The sequence below is a fragment of the Anabrus simplex genome, chromosome 6 (assembly GCF_040414725.1).
Source record: "Anabrus simplex isolate iqAnaSimp1 chromosome 6, ASM4041472v1, whole genome shotgun sequence".
Taxonomy (NCBI): Eukaryota; Metazoa; Arthropoda; class Insecta; order Orthoptera; family Tettigoniidae; genus Anabrus; species Anabrus simplex.
The window spans coordinates 293320018-293336452 of NC_090270.1; the positions used below are offsets into that span (position 1 = coordinate 293320018).

At 39.8% G+C, this 16435-nt stretch overlaps 1 protein-coding gene across 3 annotated transcripts in view; it reads left to right on the top strand.

Annotated features, from left to right (window-relative positions):
- The window catches only part of LOC136876475 (transmembrane protein 203), a 36253-nt gene extending 20023 nt beyond the window's left edge, over positions 1-16230 (top strand). For 2 of the 3 annotated variants that reach the window (XM_067150468.2, XM_067150467.2), the window contains exons 2-3: positions 7373-7724; positions 15861-16230. In XM_067150468.2, coding sequence (XP_067006569.1) covers positions 7488-7724; positions 15861-16034 — 411 coding nt within the window. In that variant the 5' untranslated portion in view covers positions 7373-7487 and the 3' untranslated portion in view covers positions 16035-16230. Of the gene's footprint in view, positions 1-7372; positions 7725-15860 lie in introns of those variants that run through there. The other variant, XM_067150466.2, reaches the window with a different exon arrangement.
- The last annotated feature ends 205 nt before the right edge of the window (positions 16231-16435 follow it).

Consider the following 16435-nt stretch of genomic DNA (forward strand, 5'->3'; position numbering starts at 1 on the left):
AGCAAAAACTAATCCACATGAACCCTGATACCCCCACAGCCAGAGCATTACCTAAATTACACAAAACCGAGCTCAATAGCTGCATTCGCTTAAGTGTGGCCAGTATACAGTAATCGGGAGATAGTGGGTTCGAGCCCCACTGTCGGCAGCCCTGAAGATGGTTTTCTGTGGTTTCCCATTTTCACACCAGTCAAATGCCGTGGCTGTACCTTAATTAAGGCCACGGCTGCTTCCTTCCACTTCCTAGGCCTTTCCTATCCCATCGTCGCCATAAGACATATCTATGTCGGTGCGACGTAAAGGAAGAAATACACAAAAACAACACACCCATGCGTCCCATCATTAATTGTAGAAATAGCCCGACTTATAAAACTTCAAAGTACATTCACAAATTTCTCGTAAGACATTACAGATTTAACAACAGATCTCCGTTAAAGAACTCGATAGAGTTTTGCGACATTTTAAGGAAATTTGCCGCTCTACCCAACCACATTGTGTGCTCCTTTGATATCACAAATATGTATTCTGACGTTCCGACAAGAGAAACAATAAATGTTATTAATGACAACCTTACCAAATACAGCAATCTTAGCAAATGTGAAATAGAAGACTTCACAAAGATTCTTAATTTTGTACTAAAAAATAATTATTTTTCATTTAACGGCAAAATTTATCACCAGGATGGCCTAGCAATGGGCGATCCTTTGTCAGGCATCTTAGCCAACATGTACATGGATTCGTTAGAACACTATAAAATAACGACAAAAGTAAATGGGCTGAGTCTGTAGCTCAGATACGTAGACAGTACTTTTGCAATAATTGATAGAGATCTCTAAATAATAGTTATGACATTTTAAATTTTTGAAACAACTTCGATCAAAATATTAGCCCGCCTGGTGGCCATGATCGTTAAGGCGCTGAAGTCTAAAACGGTCTAACACCGAGGTTAGCCGGTTCGAGTCCCGTTGGTCGAAAAAATTTTCACCATCAGAATGTTGGCCGGCAGGGTAGGGGAGGTGGTGGTATACAATTTCTAATCACTAGATTGCGTGCCAAAAGCCTGGATTAAATTCCAAACCTCTCCGCAGTGCTCATATGGAGTGAGGGCATATGACGCTGTTGATGGTGATTCGTCCGTCGGATGGGGACGTTAAGCCTTGAGCAGACCCCTTGGTGCTATTCGACAGGAGTAGGCTATGTGCCGGCACCGGGTTTCACCCTCTCCCTACTATCATATATCACGTCATTCATTTCATCTCTCATTAACTCCTCTGATGAGGTTGACGTCAGGAAGGGCATCCGGTCATAAAAAACCGCCACGACAAATTCATCTCACCTCATACCCGACCCCGTAGGGAAACGGGACAAGGGCTGGACAAACAAACAAACTTCGATCAAAATATTAAGTTCACCAAGGAGGATGAGGTCAATGGATCTATCAATTTCTTAGACATACAGTAACACACACTAACACTAATTTTGACTTCCAAATTTTTAGAAAACCTGCTCACACCCCAATAACAATTAAAAATTCATCAGTCCATCCAACTCCCATAAACAGGCTACCTTTTGCAGTTTAAACTATAGAGCACTATAAAGCCCTCTAACACCTAAAAACTTAAAAACAGAACTCAATTACATAAAGAATTTGGCAAAATTTAATGGATATAAAGCAGAAATGACACAGTCAATTTTATCTAGTTCGGCAAATATTGACTAATGCCGTATATATGTAATTTTCACATCAGATCCTCTTTTAAACGTAACCATCATTGTATGTCCAAATGAAGAAAACCGCTAATAAGATCAGCCTTAAGATCTCAATTTGTTCTTCTCTTTTCTGTCAAAGTTGTCAAGAAAGAGGTGTGGGAAAAAGTACTGTGGCCGCTTCCCCTCCCCCAACTTAACAGTCTACCGGCTGCCACTGCACAGGAGGTTTCCTTGTTGTAACTTGTGTTTTTAAATATTTTGGTTGATTTGAGAAACTGTGTGGTACTCTGTCGAATGTTAACCACTATCTCAGTCATGGAAGTTCTCTCTCTCTGCCATTAATCACAAGTTTATCGGCCTTAATAATGTACTTACCATGAAAATGAAGATTATGGACGTGACATTTTGATGGGAGATAGCTTTCCTTCTGAAAAGCATTTGTCTTCTTCAACCACGAACCTGCTACGCAGGCGGAGCAGGGGGAGAGGTGATACTCCCACGTGGCGTGTCCCAGGTGGCGGATAGGGGGGTCCTAACCGGCTTGCCGGCGGACTTGAGGGAAATAAAATACCTCTCGCGGACCAAACACACTACCCTCTGCGGGTGAGGGACGCACATGTAGAATACACCTGCGGTATTCCCTGCCTGTCGTAAGAGGCGACTACAAGGGGCGACCAAGGGATGATTGAATTAGAACCATGAACCTACTCTTGATTCATACCATCATGCGGGGAACACCATGGGTTGCATGTACTTGCGAGTAGTATCACTAAATTGGTACGAAATAGGTTTGTGATTAGTTGCAGTAAAAAGCCTGGCCTGGTAGATTCCAGTAGCCGTGCGTTGTACCCATGTGAGCAACACCGCGGGTCTGGGCGTAGCCTGTGAGTTGTACCGCTATATGAGCGGCACCGTGGGTCAGCGTTGCCTGTGATTGGTACCCACTGTGTGTGGAACACCACGGGAATACCGGCGCCCGTGACTAGTACACCTAGGTGAAGAACCTTACCGGTTTGCGTTGGCTATGAGTGGCGCCATTGTGTGAGACACACCATAGGTCTGCGTTCCCTGTACGAATTGCAATACTTGTGAGTAGTACCATCTTGTGTGGACCACCGTGAGTCTTCGCTACTTTTGATTAGTACCCCAAAATGACAAATACCATGGTTCTACTTTACTCGCAACATGTACCATTCTGTGGGGCCTTAGACGTGAATTTAGCACCCCTTCAGCCATCAAGCATCATTGTGCTTTATAAATGGTATTTTGGTCAGTAACACTCTAATTAACTACCTTCTTTTTGAGTCTGATCCACTGTTTTTGTTTGTTAGTTTGTTTGTTTGTTTTTGTTTTTTTGTAGGGTTCATGTCCATACATTCATTCTTCATGACATTTTTTATTTTATTTTGGTCAATGGATGAATTTGAATTTTTTGTTATTTCATTTCGTACCATTAGGGGCCGATGACCTCGATGTTAGGCCCCTTTAAACAACAATCATCATCATCATCATGTCTTCTTCAAAAACATGAGTGGTAAAAGGAAACATCCGGAATTCCTTACTCTGAAGCATGAGTTAGAATGCCATCATCTACGTTTTCTACTTGTGCTTCAGAGGATTATAACGTGCCCTTTGCTGAGTGGGAACTCCACAGCTCATTGGTGCCTAGTAAGAACATGTTCGCCAGACCAGGTAACGTTCACAACCAGATGTTGAAACATGCTATCCTCTATGAGTGTTCCACCGAGTCTGGTTAGAAGGCAAGTTTCCATCTCAGTGGCAGGAGGGAATAATAATTTCTCTCCTCAAGCCTGAAAAAGACCCTGGTGTGCAGGAAGCTACAGACCTGTTTGTCTTATTAACTGTCTGTGTAGGCTGTTTGAGAAGGTGGTGAATCGACGACTTCTGAACCCAGGGTCCATTTTATTGACCATTCGACCAAGGAGCCGGACTAGTGTAGATTATTAATAATCTTTGTGAATCCCTGGACGATCTGTTTTTTAAAAGTCTCGTTCTGAGATAACAATGTACTGAAAATCCTGAACACAGGAACTTTCTTCTTACCCATCTGCAACTAGGTTCATAAAGTTTTCTGATGTCTCCATCAAAGCAATTAGAATGTACTCACAGAAATACACTTTAAAATTTCACTCAACACTTGCAGATCCATGGACATTAAAAACTGAACTTCCATGCACAACACTATGTCGTCGCTCCTACAGCAGTCAAATTTTATGGCCAGATGCCATTCTGATAGTTTGGCATCAACCACAGCAGTTTTGATGTGTCATTTAGTTTCAGGTTTGGATGTGTTGTTTGGACTTCATCAGTGTTTTAAATTAAGATTGTGAATTGTGGCATACCAAAGTGTTTAATTTATTATTGGTTAAATGTGTGCAGGTCTTCCAATTGTAGCATGGCTGAAGATGACCCAGTATATATAGGGTCAAAATAATTTATTATTGGTTATATGTGTACAGGTCTTCCAATTGTAGCATGGCTGAAGATGACCCAGTATATATAGGGTCGAAACTAGTCCCAGTTTTATAAGACAATATACAAGCTTTTGGTATTGAATAGGTGGACCCTTCTCTGCCCCTTAAATAATTTAAAGAAATAATTCAATATCTCACACTGTTGTCTTTTGATCAGCTGCTGAAGTTAGTCAGATCACTTCGCAGGCAAATTCAAATGGATGTTGCTAAATCTGTACTTGGCTTAAGACCAGCATGAGAGCACCAGGGAAAGGGTTTGAATACAAACCTCGGAGCTGACGGGATCACGCCAAAGCAAGTACGCTACGGTGACACTGGCTTAAAGCAATAGTGTTTTTGTGTTTGATGCTGATTTCTTGGCATGGCTCTCAAACCGTTCTTAAGTCACGTGCAGATTTAGCAACATAACTGCGCAAAGCCCATGTGAATTTGCCCACGAAGCGATCTGATTGGTTAACTTCAGGAGGTGATAAAATGACAACAGTGCGAGATATCGAATTATTTCTTTCAAATTATTTATCAGCATGACTAACCCTCTAATGCTCATATACCCGGTTCATGTTGTTTCTGAGCACCGTGTATATACAGTATACAGGATGTATCCTTGATGATGTTACAAACTTTCAGGGATGATGGAGGACAGCAAATGGATAAATTTGAGATAAGGAACTGTAGTCCGGAAACATCAGAGTCAAAAGTTATTAATAATCCAAGTTGTTTAACGTCTGTTCATTGTTAACAGACGCCAGAGATCAGACATTCCCTGCAAAGTGGATTGGAAGAGGAGGTCCTGTTTCATGGCCCGCTCATTCACCCGATCTCACCCCACTTGATTTCTTCTTGTGGAGCCATGTGCAAAGCCTTGTGTATGAGACACCTGTTGAGACTGAAGAGAATTTCTCGGCAAGAATTCTCACTGCCTGCCATGCTGTTCATATGACCCTGGGGATATTCGAACGGGTACGACAGAACTTTGTGCGATGATGCTATGCCTGCAGTGATGCAGGGGTATGTCATTTCGAACATTTGTTGTAAAGGGAGCAGGTTGTGAAACTTGTGCAGGTAAACGGACTTAATTGAGTAGAATTTTGCTTAACTTTTGACATGATTGTTTCCGGAATATGGTTTCTTATCTCAAATTGATCCATTTGCCATCCTCCATCATCCCTGAAAGTTTGTTTTTCTTTTTTTTTTTTTTTTTTTTGCTAGGGGCTTTACGTCGCACCGACACAGATAGGTCTTATGGCGACGATGGGATAGGAAAGGCCTAGGAGTTGGAAGGAAGCGGCCGTGGCCTTAATTAAGGTACAGCCCCAGCATTTGCCTGGTGTGAAAATGGGAAACCACGGAAAACCATTTTCAGGGCTGCCGATAGTGGGATTCGAACCTACTATCTCCCGGATGCAAGCTCACAGCCGCGCGCCTCTACGCCCACGGCCAACTCGCCCGGTCCTGAAAGTTTGTAACATCATAGCAGATACACCCTGTATATAGATGAATATTTTGACTTATTGTTACAAAAATATTATCATTATGCGCTATTTGCTGAGCCTTGTCAGCACTTCATATAAACATAGTTTATGTGCTGGTTGACTCGGTAACAGTTGGTGCTGGTACTGAATGTATTGATGCCCAAAATAGAAGTAGACAGAGATTCGCCTTAATTTGGGTTATAATTCATTATCACTTCCCACCTTTCTAAAGTGTGATATACAAGTTCTTGATATTGCTTCCTGTCACTGAAGGAGGTATTTTTTTTTTCCTCACTGTCTTCGCACTTGGATCTCCTCTTGTCCTCTTCTGATTTCACTGTTTCCATGCATTGTTTCCTTGACCTTTTTATTGGTCTTTTATTTATCTTTTCACTGTTTGTTAAAATGGTTCTGTTTCCTAGTTTTGTGCATTATCAAGTGCCCAAACTGCTGTCTGTGCTTTTGACTCCAACTTCTTTCTTATCTCATTTCTTGATTTTACCTTCTTTGGTCTTCTGATTCATAAGTTACTTTTGATGAATTTCAAAACTGCTTTTTTAAAATTCTGCTTATTTATCAGTGTACTAATATCCAATTCTTAGATAAGAATATATACAAAGTAAATTTGTGTGTGCCCTAATTTACAGGTGCATGGATATGAGGCCATTGGCTGTGATGATGGGCAGTTTGCAATCTTCACGTACTTGTGCATAGGCCCTGCCATCTTTGGTGAAGGAGTTAGTTACTCCTTGTTTCACAGATGAAGATTGCTATGCGATTGTGTGTGTTTCTGTGTTCAGTGTGGTGATTGCATGTTATGTGTTGTGAAGTGTTTGGGGTGATGGCGATAATGAAGTTGGAAGAGGGTGAAACTCAGTGTCGCGCATAGCTTACTCCTGTCGAATAAGATCGGGATGTCTGCTCAGGGCTTAACGTCATCATCAGGAGCAGCATATGCTATCACTCCGTTTGAGCACTGTGGCGGGCGTTTGGAAATGAACCCAGGGTTTTATCATACAGTCAAGTGGTTAAGAATTTTATACCACTACCTCTCCTAACCTGCTGGCCACCATTCTGCTGATTTTTCCTTCTCTCACCAAAAGGACTCAGATACAGTATTTTGTTCCCTCTCACTAGATTCCTCGCTTAACTTTGTTTTCATGTTTGTCCTTGCCTCTGTCTGTTGCTGCCTCTTCCCTTGCTGACCTCTCGTGTTTTATCGTACTACTGTATGTGTTTCTATCTTTCCATACTGCATAATCAATATGCTTATTCCTTGGTTTATAAACGTGCCCTTAGCATTAAGTTTTACTTGTACTGAGACTTCACTTCCTCTTCTTATGTGACATACAGTATTATCCTACAACCGCCAGGCTGAGTGGCTCAGACGGTTGATACGCTGGCCTTCTGACCCAACTTGGCAGGTTCGATCCTGGCTCAGTCCCGCGGTATTTGAAGGTGCTCAAATACGTCAGCCTCATGTTGTTAGATTTACTGTCACGTAAATGAACTCCTGCAAAACTAATTTCTGGCACCTCAGCATCTCCAAAAACCGTAAAAATACTTAATGGGACATAAATCAAATAACATTATTATTATTTTATTTATTATGCTAGAACCCTTCAGTTTTAATGGTTATTACAGTCTGAGGATATGGTAATTTTATTACTGTGTACATGTGTGTTTTTTTTCCAGATGACTTGGAACCAGTTACCGATCAAGCTGATTACGAAACCCAAACTCGTCAGAATTCGTCTGTACATATTCGTGTGTATCGCACCGCATTGACTGGCTTGCAGAAAGAGTAAAGATGTTTTTCTCACTGGGGGAGCTTGTGCAGTGGCTAGGACTAACAGTGTTTGAGATCTGGATCAATCTAGTGGCTCTCACAGTGTTCTCAGTTCTTCTTGCTCTTCGTGTGGAAGGTGTTTTAACTAGTTCCAATGGGTGGTGGATTGTGTTTTCACCTCTCTTTACTGCAGATGGACTCAATGCATACTTTTGTACCATTGTATATATTCGAATGCATTTGGAAGGAATGTATAAGGTGAGAATTTTTGTTGTTTAGACATAGGAGTATGTAATAAGTTGTTTTCAATTGATTGGAAATTTATTTTCTCTTTTGACAAATTGACACTGAAAAGCATGACTACTAGCCAACCAGATTATATTAATTTTTGTGAATTCTTATATTGCTTCTTCTACTTCTAATGTTGTCTCATCACAGAAGGTTGTGTTGTGGCATCAGAGTTGCTGCATTATGGATGTCATTCTACTGTCGGAGAATCCATGCCCAGGATAATCTTCTCTGTCCATGTCGGCCTCATCAGAGGAGTTAATGAAATTAATGACGTGATATATGACAGTAGGAAGGGAGAGATTGAAAGCTGCTGCTGGCACATAGCCTATGACTTTCTGATAGCACCTAGGGGACATCCTATGGTTGAATCACCGTCAACAGCATCATATGCCCTCACTCCCTATGAAAAATGCAGAGAGGTTTAGAATTGAATCCAGGTTCGTGGCACACAGTCTAGTGATTAGAAATTGTGTACCACCCCCCACACCTACCCTACTACCGAGTGAGATGGCCATGTGATTAGGGGCACGCAGCTGTGAGCTTGCATTCGGGAGATAGTGGGTTCGAACCCCACTGTCGGCAGTTCCGAAGATGGTTTTCCGTGGCTTCCCATTTTCACACGAGGCAAATGCTGGGGCCGTAGCTTAATTAAAGCCAAGGCCACTTTCTTCCTGCTCCTAGTGCTTTCCTATCCCATTGTTGCCATAAGACCTATCTGCGTCATCAGTGCGATGTAAAGTCATACATACATACATACATACATACATACATACATACATACATACATACATACATACATACATACATACATACATACATACATACATACATTATCATTATAGACTGTTATGCCTTTCAGCGTTCAGTCTGCAAGCCTCTGTGAATTTACTAAATGTCGCCACAATCCTCGATTTGCAACTAGTGCTGTGGCCTCATTCAATTCCAAACCTCTTATCTTTAAATCGTTAGAAACTGAGTCTAACCATCGTCGTCTTGGCCTACCTCTACTTCTCTTACCTTCCATAACAGAGTCCATTATTCTCCTAGGTAACCTATCCTCCTCCATTCGCCTCACATGACCCACCACCGAAGCCGGTTTATGCGTACAGCTTCATCCATTGAGTTCATCCCTAAATTAGCCTTTATCGCCTCATTCCAAGTACCCTCCTACCATTGTTCCCACCTGTTTGTACCAGCAATCATTCTCGCTACTTTCATGCCTGTTACATCTAACTTATGAATAAGATATCCTGAGTCCACCCAGCTTTCACTCCCGTAAAGCAATGTTGGTCTGAAAACAGACCGATGTAAAGATAGTTTTGTCTGGGAGCTGACTTCCTTCTTACAGAATACTGTTGATTGCAATTGCGAGCTCACTGCATTAGCTTTACTACACCTTGATTTAATCTCACTTACTATATTACCATCCTGGGAGAACACACAGTCTAAATACTTGAAATTATCTACCTGTTCTAGCTTTGTATCACCAATCTGACATTCAATTCTGTTGAATTTCTTACCTACTGACATCAATTTAGTCTTTGAAAGGCTAATTTTCATACCATACTCATTGCACCTATTTTCAAGTTCCAAGATATTAGACTGCAGGCTTTTGGCACAATCTGCCATTAAGACCAAGTTGTCAGCATAGGCCAAACTGCTTACTACCTTTCCACCTAACTGAATCCCTCCCTGCCATTTTATACCTTTCAGCAGATGATCCATGTAAACTACAAACAGCAAAGGTGAAAGATTACAACCTTGTCTAACCCCTGTAAGTACCCTGAACCAAGAACTCATTCTACCATCAATTCTCACTGAAGCCCAATTGTCAACATAAATGCCTTTGATTGATTTTAATAATCTACCCTTAATTCCATAGTCGCCCAGTATGGCGAATATCTTTTCTCTTGGTACCCTGTCATATGCTTTCTCTAGATCTACGAAACATAAATACAACTGCCTTATGGTTCATGGTGTGGGTTACTGTAGTCACGTCCTCGTTCGTGAACCATGGGCAACGGCTGAGTGGCCTAGTAAGTGGTCCTGAGAGTTGGGATACCAGTTGCTTTGGAATGGGAGTGGGCATCTCGGACATATTCTGAGACATGGCCCTCCTTGTGCTCAGGCGGCTAGGACTATACAATTCACCGGTGCTCCATAACTCATTAGAGGAGAGATCCTCACTTGGACTATGTGCGAGTAGGGTAGCGTCCTGCTTCATGAATTTACCGAGCTCAGAACATTTTAAGCAAGCCTCGGACCTATGGGAGTAACGGAGTCCCACTCCCATTTGACAGGCGAGGGTCTCCTTGGAAACAACGTAAAGTTAGTTGTAAAAAAAAAAAAAAAGGTGATGTATCCACTTTTCAATGCCTGCAGTCAGTTCGTTCATGAAAACTTCAGTGTTCATCCTTCAGCACTGTACCACAGCATTGGTAACATATAACATTTCATGATACACTTGTCACTAGTTAGAATTCTCCTGTGGGTGATGGTAGTAGGATAACACCCACATTATCCTCTGGCTATTGTAAGAGGTGACTAAAAGGGGCCCCAGGGGCTCTGAACTTGGAAGCGTGGATTGGTGACCACAGTGCCCTTAGCTGGGTCCTGGCATTGCTTCCACTTTCTTGTGTCAGGGTCCTCACTTTCTTTTATCCTTTCCGACCTTCCTTGGTCAACTCTTGTTCTTTTCTGACTCCAACTGTATTAGGTATCAAGACCTAGGGTGTCTTTAATTTTCACGCCCTTTGTGGCCCTTGTCTTTCTTTGGCTGATACTTTCATTTTTCAAACTGTCAGAACCCTTCCATTTTTTCCTCTCTGATTGGTGTTATAGGGAGGATGGTTGCCTAGTTTTACTTCCTGTTAAAACAATAATCACCAGCACCTCACTCATTAGTTAGAAATCGGAGGCCATGTTTTCACACGGGATATTTTAATTTCAGAAACTCACTTCTTGCAATGCCGACAGCTACCTAAACATTGGGCCCAAGTTGTCTGGTTGTATGCATATTACACAAATGTATATTTAGCATTCATGACTACATTTTACTGTAATAAACTTCCAGTTTATTAGGTTGAGTGGAGTACATGGTGACTGGTTGTAATGTAGCTCAGATCCCTGCTGACCGAGGCCACCGTAGCACACTTAAGAGAGCCTCAGGCGTGAAATCTGATGGCTGTGGGTTCAGGTTCCTCCACTGTTCAGGTGACAATTTTTGTTCTGTACCCAACATCTCTTTGACATATTCTATATACAGGCCTAATCAACATGGCCTAATAAATTGAAAGTCTATTTTTATGTATTACATAGTGTTGATGATATCTTGTGAGACATCTGCTCATCTAAAAGCTATTCTTCTCATAAAAATTGGGCAAATTGTGAGCAAATGTAAAATAATGCCGTTCAGAAATAGAACAATGACATATTTTTAAATATGTGATTGAGAACTTAACGAGAATATATCTGAGGTTTGAGAAATTGAATCATCATCATCATCAATGTCCCACTCCTGTCACCCAGGTGTGGTTAACAAGCGTCCTCCACTCCTTTCTGTCCTTCCACTTTTTCTGCTCCATTACTTCTGCCACATCCAATCCATCTTCTCTAATGTCCTTCCAAATCTGATCTCTGCACCTTCTTGGTCTTCCAACTGGTCTCTTTCCCTTAACTTCTGTTTCCAGTTCCCTTCTTGCTACCCATTCCTTTCCCATTCTTTTTACATGTCCGAACCATCTCAGTCTTGTCTTCTGTATCTTCTGTACTAACGGTTCTATATTTAGTTCTTCTCTGATTTTAATATTTTGAATTCTTTCCCTTCTTGTCTTTTTAACTGATGTTCTTAAAAATTTAATTTCTGATACTTGGATCCTACTATCTTGTCTCTTAATAGTTACTAGCATTTGTAGTTCGTATGTTACAGTTGGTATGAAATACTGTTTATATAATGTTAATTTTGTTTTTTGGATACTTTGTCATCCCATAAAAGCTCTCTGACTTGATGATAAAATGGTGAACCTTTACTTAGTCTGTTATTAATTTCAGGGTTGATTTCATTACTTCCATTAATAATGCTACCTATGTAAACTGTTCCACATTCTCTAATTGTTCTCTGTCTATGTTCACTTGGCTTCTCTCTTTCTCTTTTCCACAGTGCATTACTACAGTTTTCTTTTTACTAATTACCATTCCAAACTGGATAACGAAATAGTTGAAGATTGGACAGAAGGGATGATAGTTCCTATCATTAAGAAAGGGAGTAGAAGGAAAAGTGAAAATTACAGAGGCATTACCCTCCTATCAAATGGCCTTAAAATTATGGAGAAGATCATTGAATCCAGGGTAAGGGATATACTAGAGCCTCTTCTATTCATAGCAGTTATGGATACCATTTTAAAGGAGCTAAAAGGAAAAGGTAATAAAGATCTTCAGGCTCTGGCGTTTGCAGACGATGTGGCAATATGGGACGAAACAGAGAAGGGAGTGCCATATAATCTGAATGCATGGTGTAAGAAGTTTGATGATTATGGAATGAAATTGAACCCATCAAAAGCATAGCATTGAAAATCAGCAGACAGAATACAGAATACAACATAAAAATACAGGACCACCAAGTTGAAGTAGTACACAATTCAGATATTTAGGAAGCGTAATGGCTAGTCATAATAGAGCTGAGATAGAAATAACAAACAAAGTAACCAAAAGCTCTAACTTTTATAGTTTTATTAGACACCTACTTTGGGATGAGAAGGTCCCACAAAGAACAAAAATGATCCTGTACAAGTCATATTTCATTCCCATCCTTACATATTCTCTGGAAACCTGCACGCTAACATCAGAGGATTGTAGTATGATTCAAGCCTGTGAAATGAAATTTCTTAGAACTGCCCTCCAAAAAACACGACTTGATCACGTGAGAAATGATGAGATCCTATCTAACCCAAGTCTAAATGAATCGAAGGAGGAAAGACTTAGGTCATCTAGACTTAAATGGTTTGGACATACTAAATGACTGAATAGCACAAGGTTACTATGTGCTTATTTGGAAAAGAGAATAACAGGTGGAAGACCAGCTAGAAGACCAAGAAGAAGATGGATGGGCCAACTGAGGGAAGACTTGGAGAGAAGAAGATGGAATTGAGAATCTGTCATGGACAACAAAATCTTTTTGAATAGGCAACTTTGGAAGACGCTCGTTTTCAAACACCCTACCCGGCTCACTGGAAGGGCAAACCGATGATGATGATGATGATGATGATGATGATGATGATGATGATGATGACCATTCCAAACTCCTTCGGATTTTCATTCCAAATGTCCAGTCTCCTTTGTACTTCTTTTTCTCCTTTTCCCCAAATCACCACAACATCTGCAAATACCAAAGCATTCACTTCATCACTACTGATACTCTGTTTTACACGTTTTATGATTTCATCCATTGATATAATAAACAATAATGGTGACAGTCCACTTCCTTGCTCAAGACCTTTTTTTGTATAAAATTTTTCAGTCACCACTCCCCACTTGTACACTGCTTTTACTCTCATGATACAACATTTTTATCTTGTTAGTTAATGATTTTGGTACATTCCTTCTCAGTAAGCATTCCCGTACATTTTTCTCTTAACTGTACCATAAGATTTTTTCCAAATCCAAAAATACGAAGATGATTTCCTTGTTCCTTTCTAAGATGTTTTTACATTATCGTTTGCACTGTAAATATCAAGTCTATTGTTGATCTATTCAGTCTAAAGCCATATTGTTCTTCCTCTAACTGTGTTTCTATTATATCCCTCAGTCTTTTGTCTATGACTTTCTCCATTAATTTTTAGCGCATGTGATAATATGGTTATACCTATATAATTTTTACATTTCTTCCTATTTCCTTTTTTTTGAATAATGGTACAATGCTTTCTTGTTGCCAATTTTCAGGTATTCTTTCATCCTTCCATATGGCATTGAGGGCTTGGTATAGCCACTGTAGTCCAATGCTTCCTGCTGCCTTAATCATATCAGCATTGAATTAATCTTTTCCACTTGCTTTACCTTTGGTCGTTGCTTTCACTGCCCTTTCAAGTTTCAACCATGTTACTGGGTGCTCTTCTTTTTTTCTATCTATTATTTCCATTTTCTTATCTCCTTCCTCTGAGCAGTATTCCTCATTATAAAGTTTTTCAAAATACTTTGCCATCAGCTTCTGAAGACCCTTTTTGTCATGTACTATGGATCCATCTTCTCTCTCTAATGCCTTGATTTTTTCTTGATTTATTCTTTTCGATTTTATTACTCTGTATAATAGTTTCTGATTTCCTCAATTTGCTCAGTTTTGATGGTAAACTCTCCCCAGCATTTCTCCTTTTCTTCCTTGATACTCCTCTTTACGTGTAGTTTCAATTTTTTGTATTCCACATGTAACCTTTCTATCTTATTCTCATCCCTCTGATATGTTTTTTGCTTTTTCTTATCCATTTCTTTCTTCACCTTGTTCCTTTCTTTTATTTATTTTTTTATTTTGTCTGTCCATCACCGCGTCTCCTTTCCAGTAGTGGCGATTGGGTGTTAGAAGTCGAGGGGCAAAAAATTGTACACAAAACAAAAACTACCCTGTTTGGGGAATATAGCTGAGAGGTATATACGTCAAAACAGAAAAAAAAGCTAAAAAATGGCAAGGTTTATTTAAATGTTCTCTGAGCAAATTTTGTTAGAGAGGCAAAGATTGACATTTTACCAACTTAAGTGCGGTAATAACATTTTCTTGAGATTTTGATTCAGTACTATACAATAAAACTTTTACCAAAGTTACAATATTACACCTGTTTTACAATTAAATAGAAGTATGGCGTGATTATACAGTTAAAATAATTTAGTATTTGACTACAAACTAACAGACACTAAAGAGATTGCCAAACTGATGAATGCGCACGGCAAGCGGGTGTAACAAATCTCAGACCTTGGCAAGAAATATACCCCTGCTACCCGTCCTCACAGCACATGCAAAGTCTCCACTACTTGCTGTGGCGCTGTACAAATTGGTTAGCCACAACAAACAATATTTTTTGCATATTTCCACTACTAATTTTGTTAATAATTAAAGAAAATAATTAGCTGATAAGACAACAGGGCTTGTACAAATAGCTTGTTTTAATAATTCCTAGTTTCAGCCGGCTAAAGTGGAAAAAAAAAAATTCTCCACAATGTTGCCCTCCTCCAATCGCCGCTACTGCTCCTTTCCCTTAACCTTTGCTTTTGTTTTCCCGCATACCTCAATTCCTGTTTCCACAAATGGCTATCTTAAATTGTCCCACTCTTCTTCTCCACTTTGTATTTCCATGTTAGGCAACTTCCTTTTTATCCAGTCTTGGAATGCCATTCTTTTATCCTCCTCCCCCAATTCCCAAATCCTGATCTTTGGTTTCTTCTTCAGTACAATTTTAGGAATTTTTACTTGCTTTAATTCCACAATTAATAATCTATGATCACATTCCATACTTTCACTGGGGATTGTCTTCGTATTCATGATGTATCTTCCCCATTCTTGGTCTGTTATTACAGAATTGATGAGTGTTCCATACTGTCCATCCCAACTATATTGGCTGATCTTATGGCTATTCCCCTTCATAAACCATGTGTTCTTTATTATCAGGTTATTTCTGATACAAAATTCCAACAGTGTCTCTCCATCTTCATTTCTATTGCCGTACCCATGTGGGCCAGAAGCATTCTCATATCTTATTCTATCAGTTTTCACATGGGCATTCAGATCTTCCATTATGAAGATCCCGTCTCCAACAATAAGTGTTTCCAGTTCATTCAGGAAATCATCTTTTTCTTCCATGCTTCATTCTGTCTGTGGAGCATACACCTGTGCTATCTTCATTAGTTCCTTGTTTACATGTATGTGCATTGCTATAATTCTTTCATTTACATACTCAACTTCAGCTGTTGGTTCATCATTCAGATTCACTACAAATCCCACTCAGTTTCTTTTCTCTGTACTGTTACTCATCCAGTATGAGGTGTACCCCTTTCTTAGTGTGAATGTGAAGCTTAATTTCTCTGTTGAGAAGAATTAATTAATTATTGCATTTTTTTTTTCAGGCTGCTCTGCTTCGTGCAGCATGGAGTTCCTTATTCCTTGTGTTATCGTTTGTCTTCAAGTTTCTTCTCTGTAACAAATTGGCGGGACAGAATGGTTTGGAATATTCAGAGGTCCTTTCTCCCGTCTTCATCTTGTTGCAACTGATTGCTGTTCGTGCTTGCCAATTACATTGAGTTATTCATGTGTTTGGTGATTTTGTGAATTAGTATTAACATGAAAGTAATTATGATTTCATTTCTGCGAGCTCAGTACTTCATTTCGTGACTTTTCTGATGTAGTTAACTGTCCTTGAGAACTGTAAGTTGTGTTGATAGTGTCATGTAATCTAAGCTAAAATGAGAGCATGTGTAATAAATGAACAAATTTTGATACCAGGTTTTCTTCAGGTAAGAAAGGAATTTTTTTACCAACTTAACTAACATCACAGTAATAATTATTAAATTAATGTTGTATGGTCCACCTTTTTCAATGCTATATTATGCAATATTATTGAATTAATTACTAAACTAGGGACTAGTTTCGACCTTGGCTGGCCATTTGCAGCCTTAATATAATACATCTAATAACTAAACAA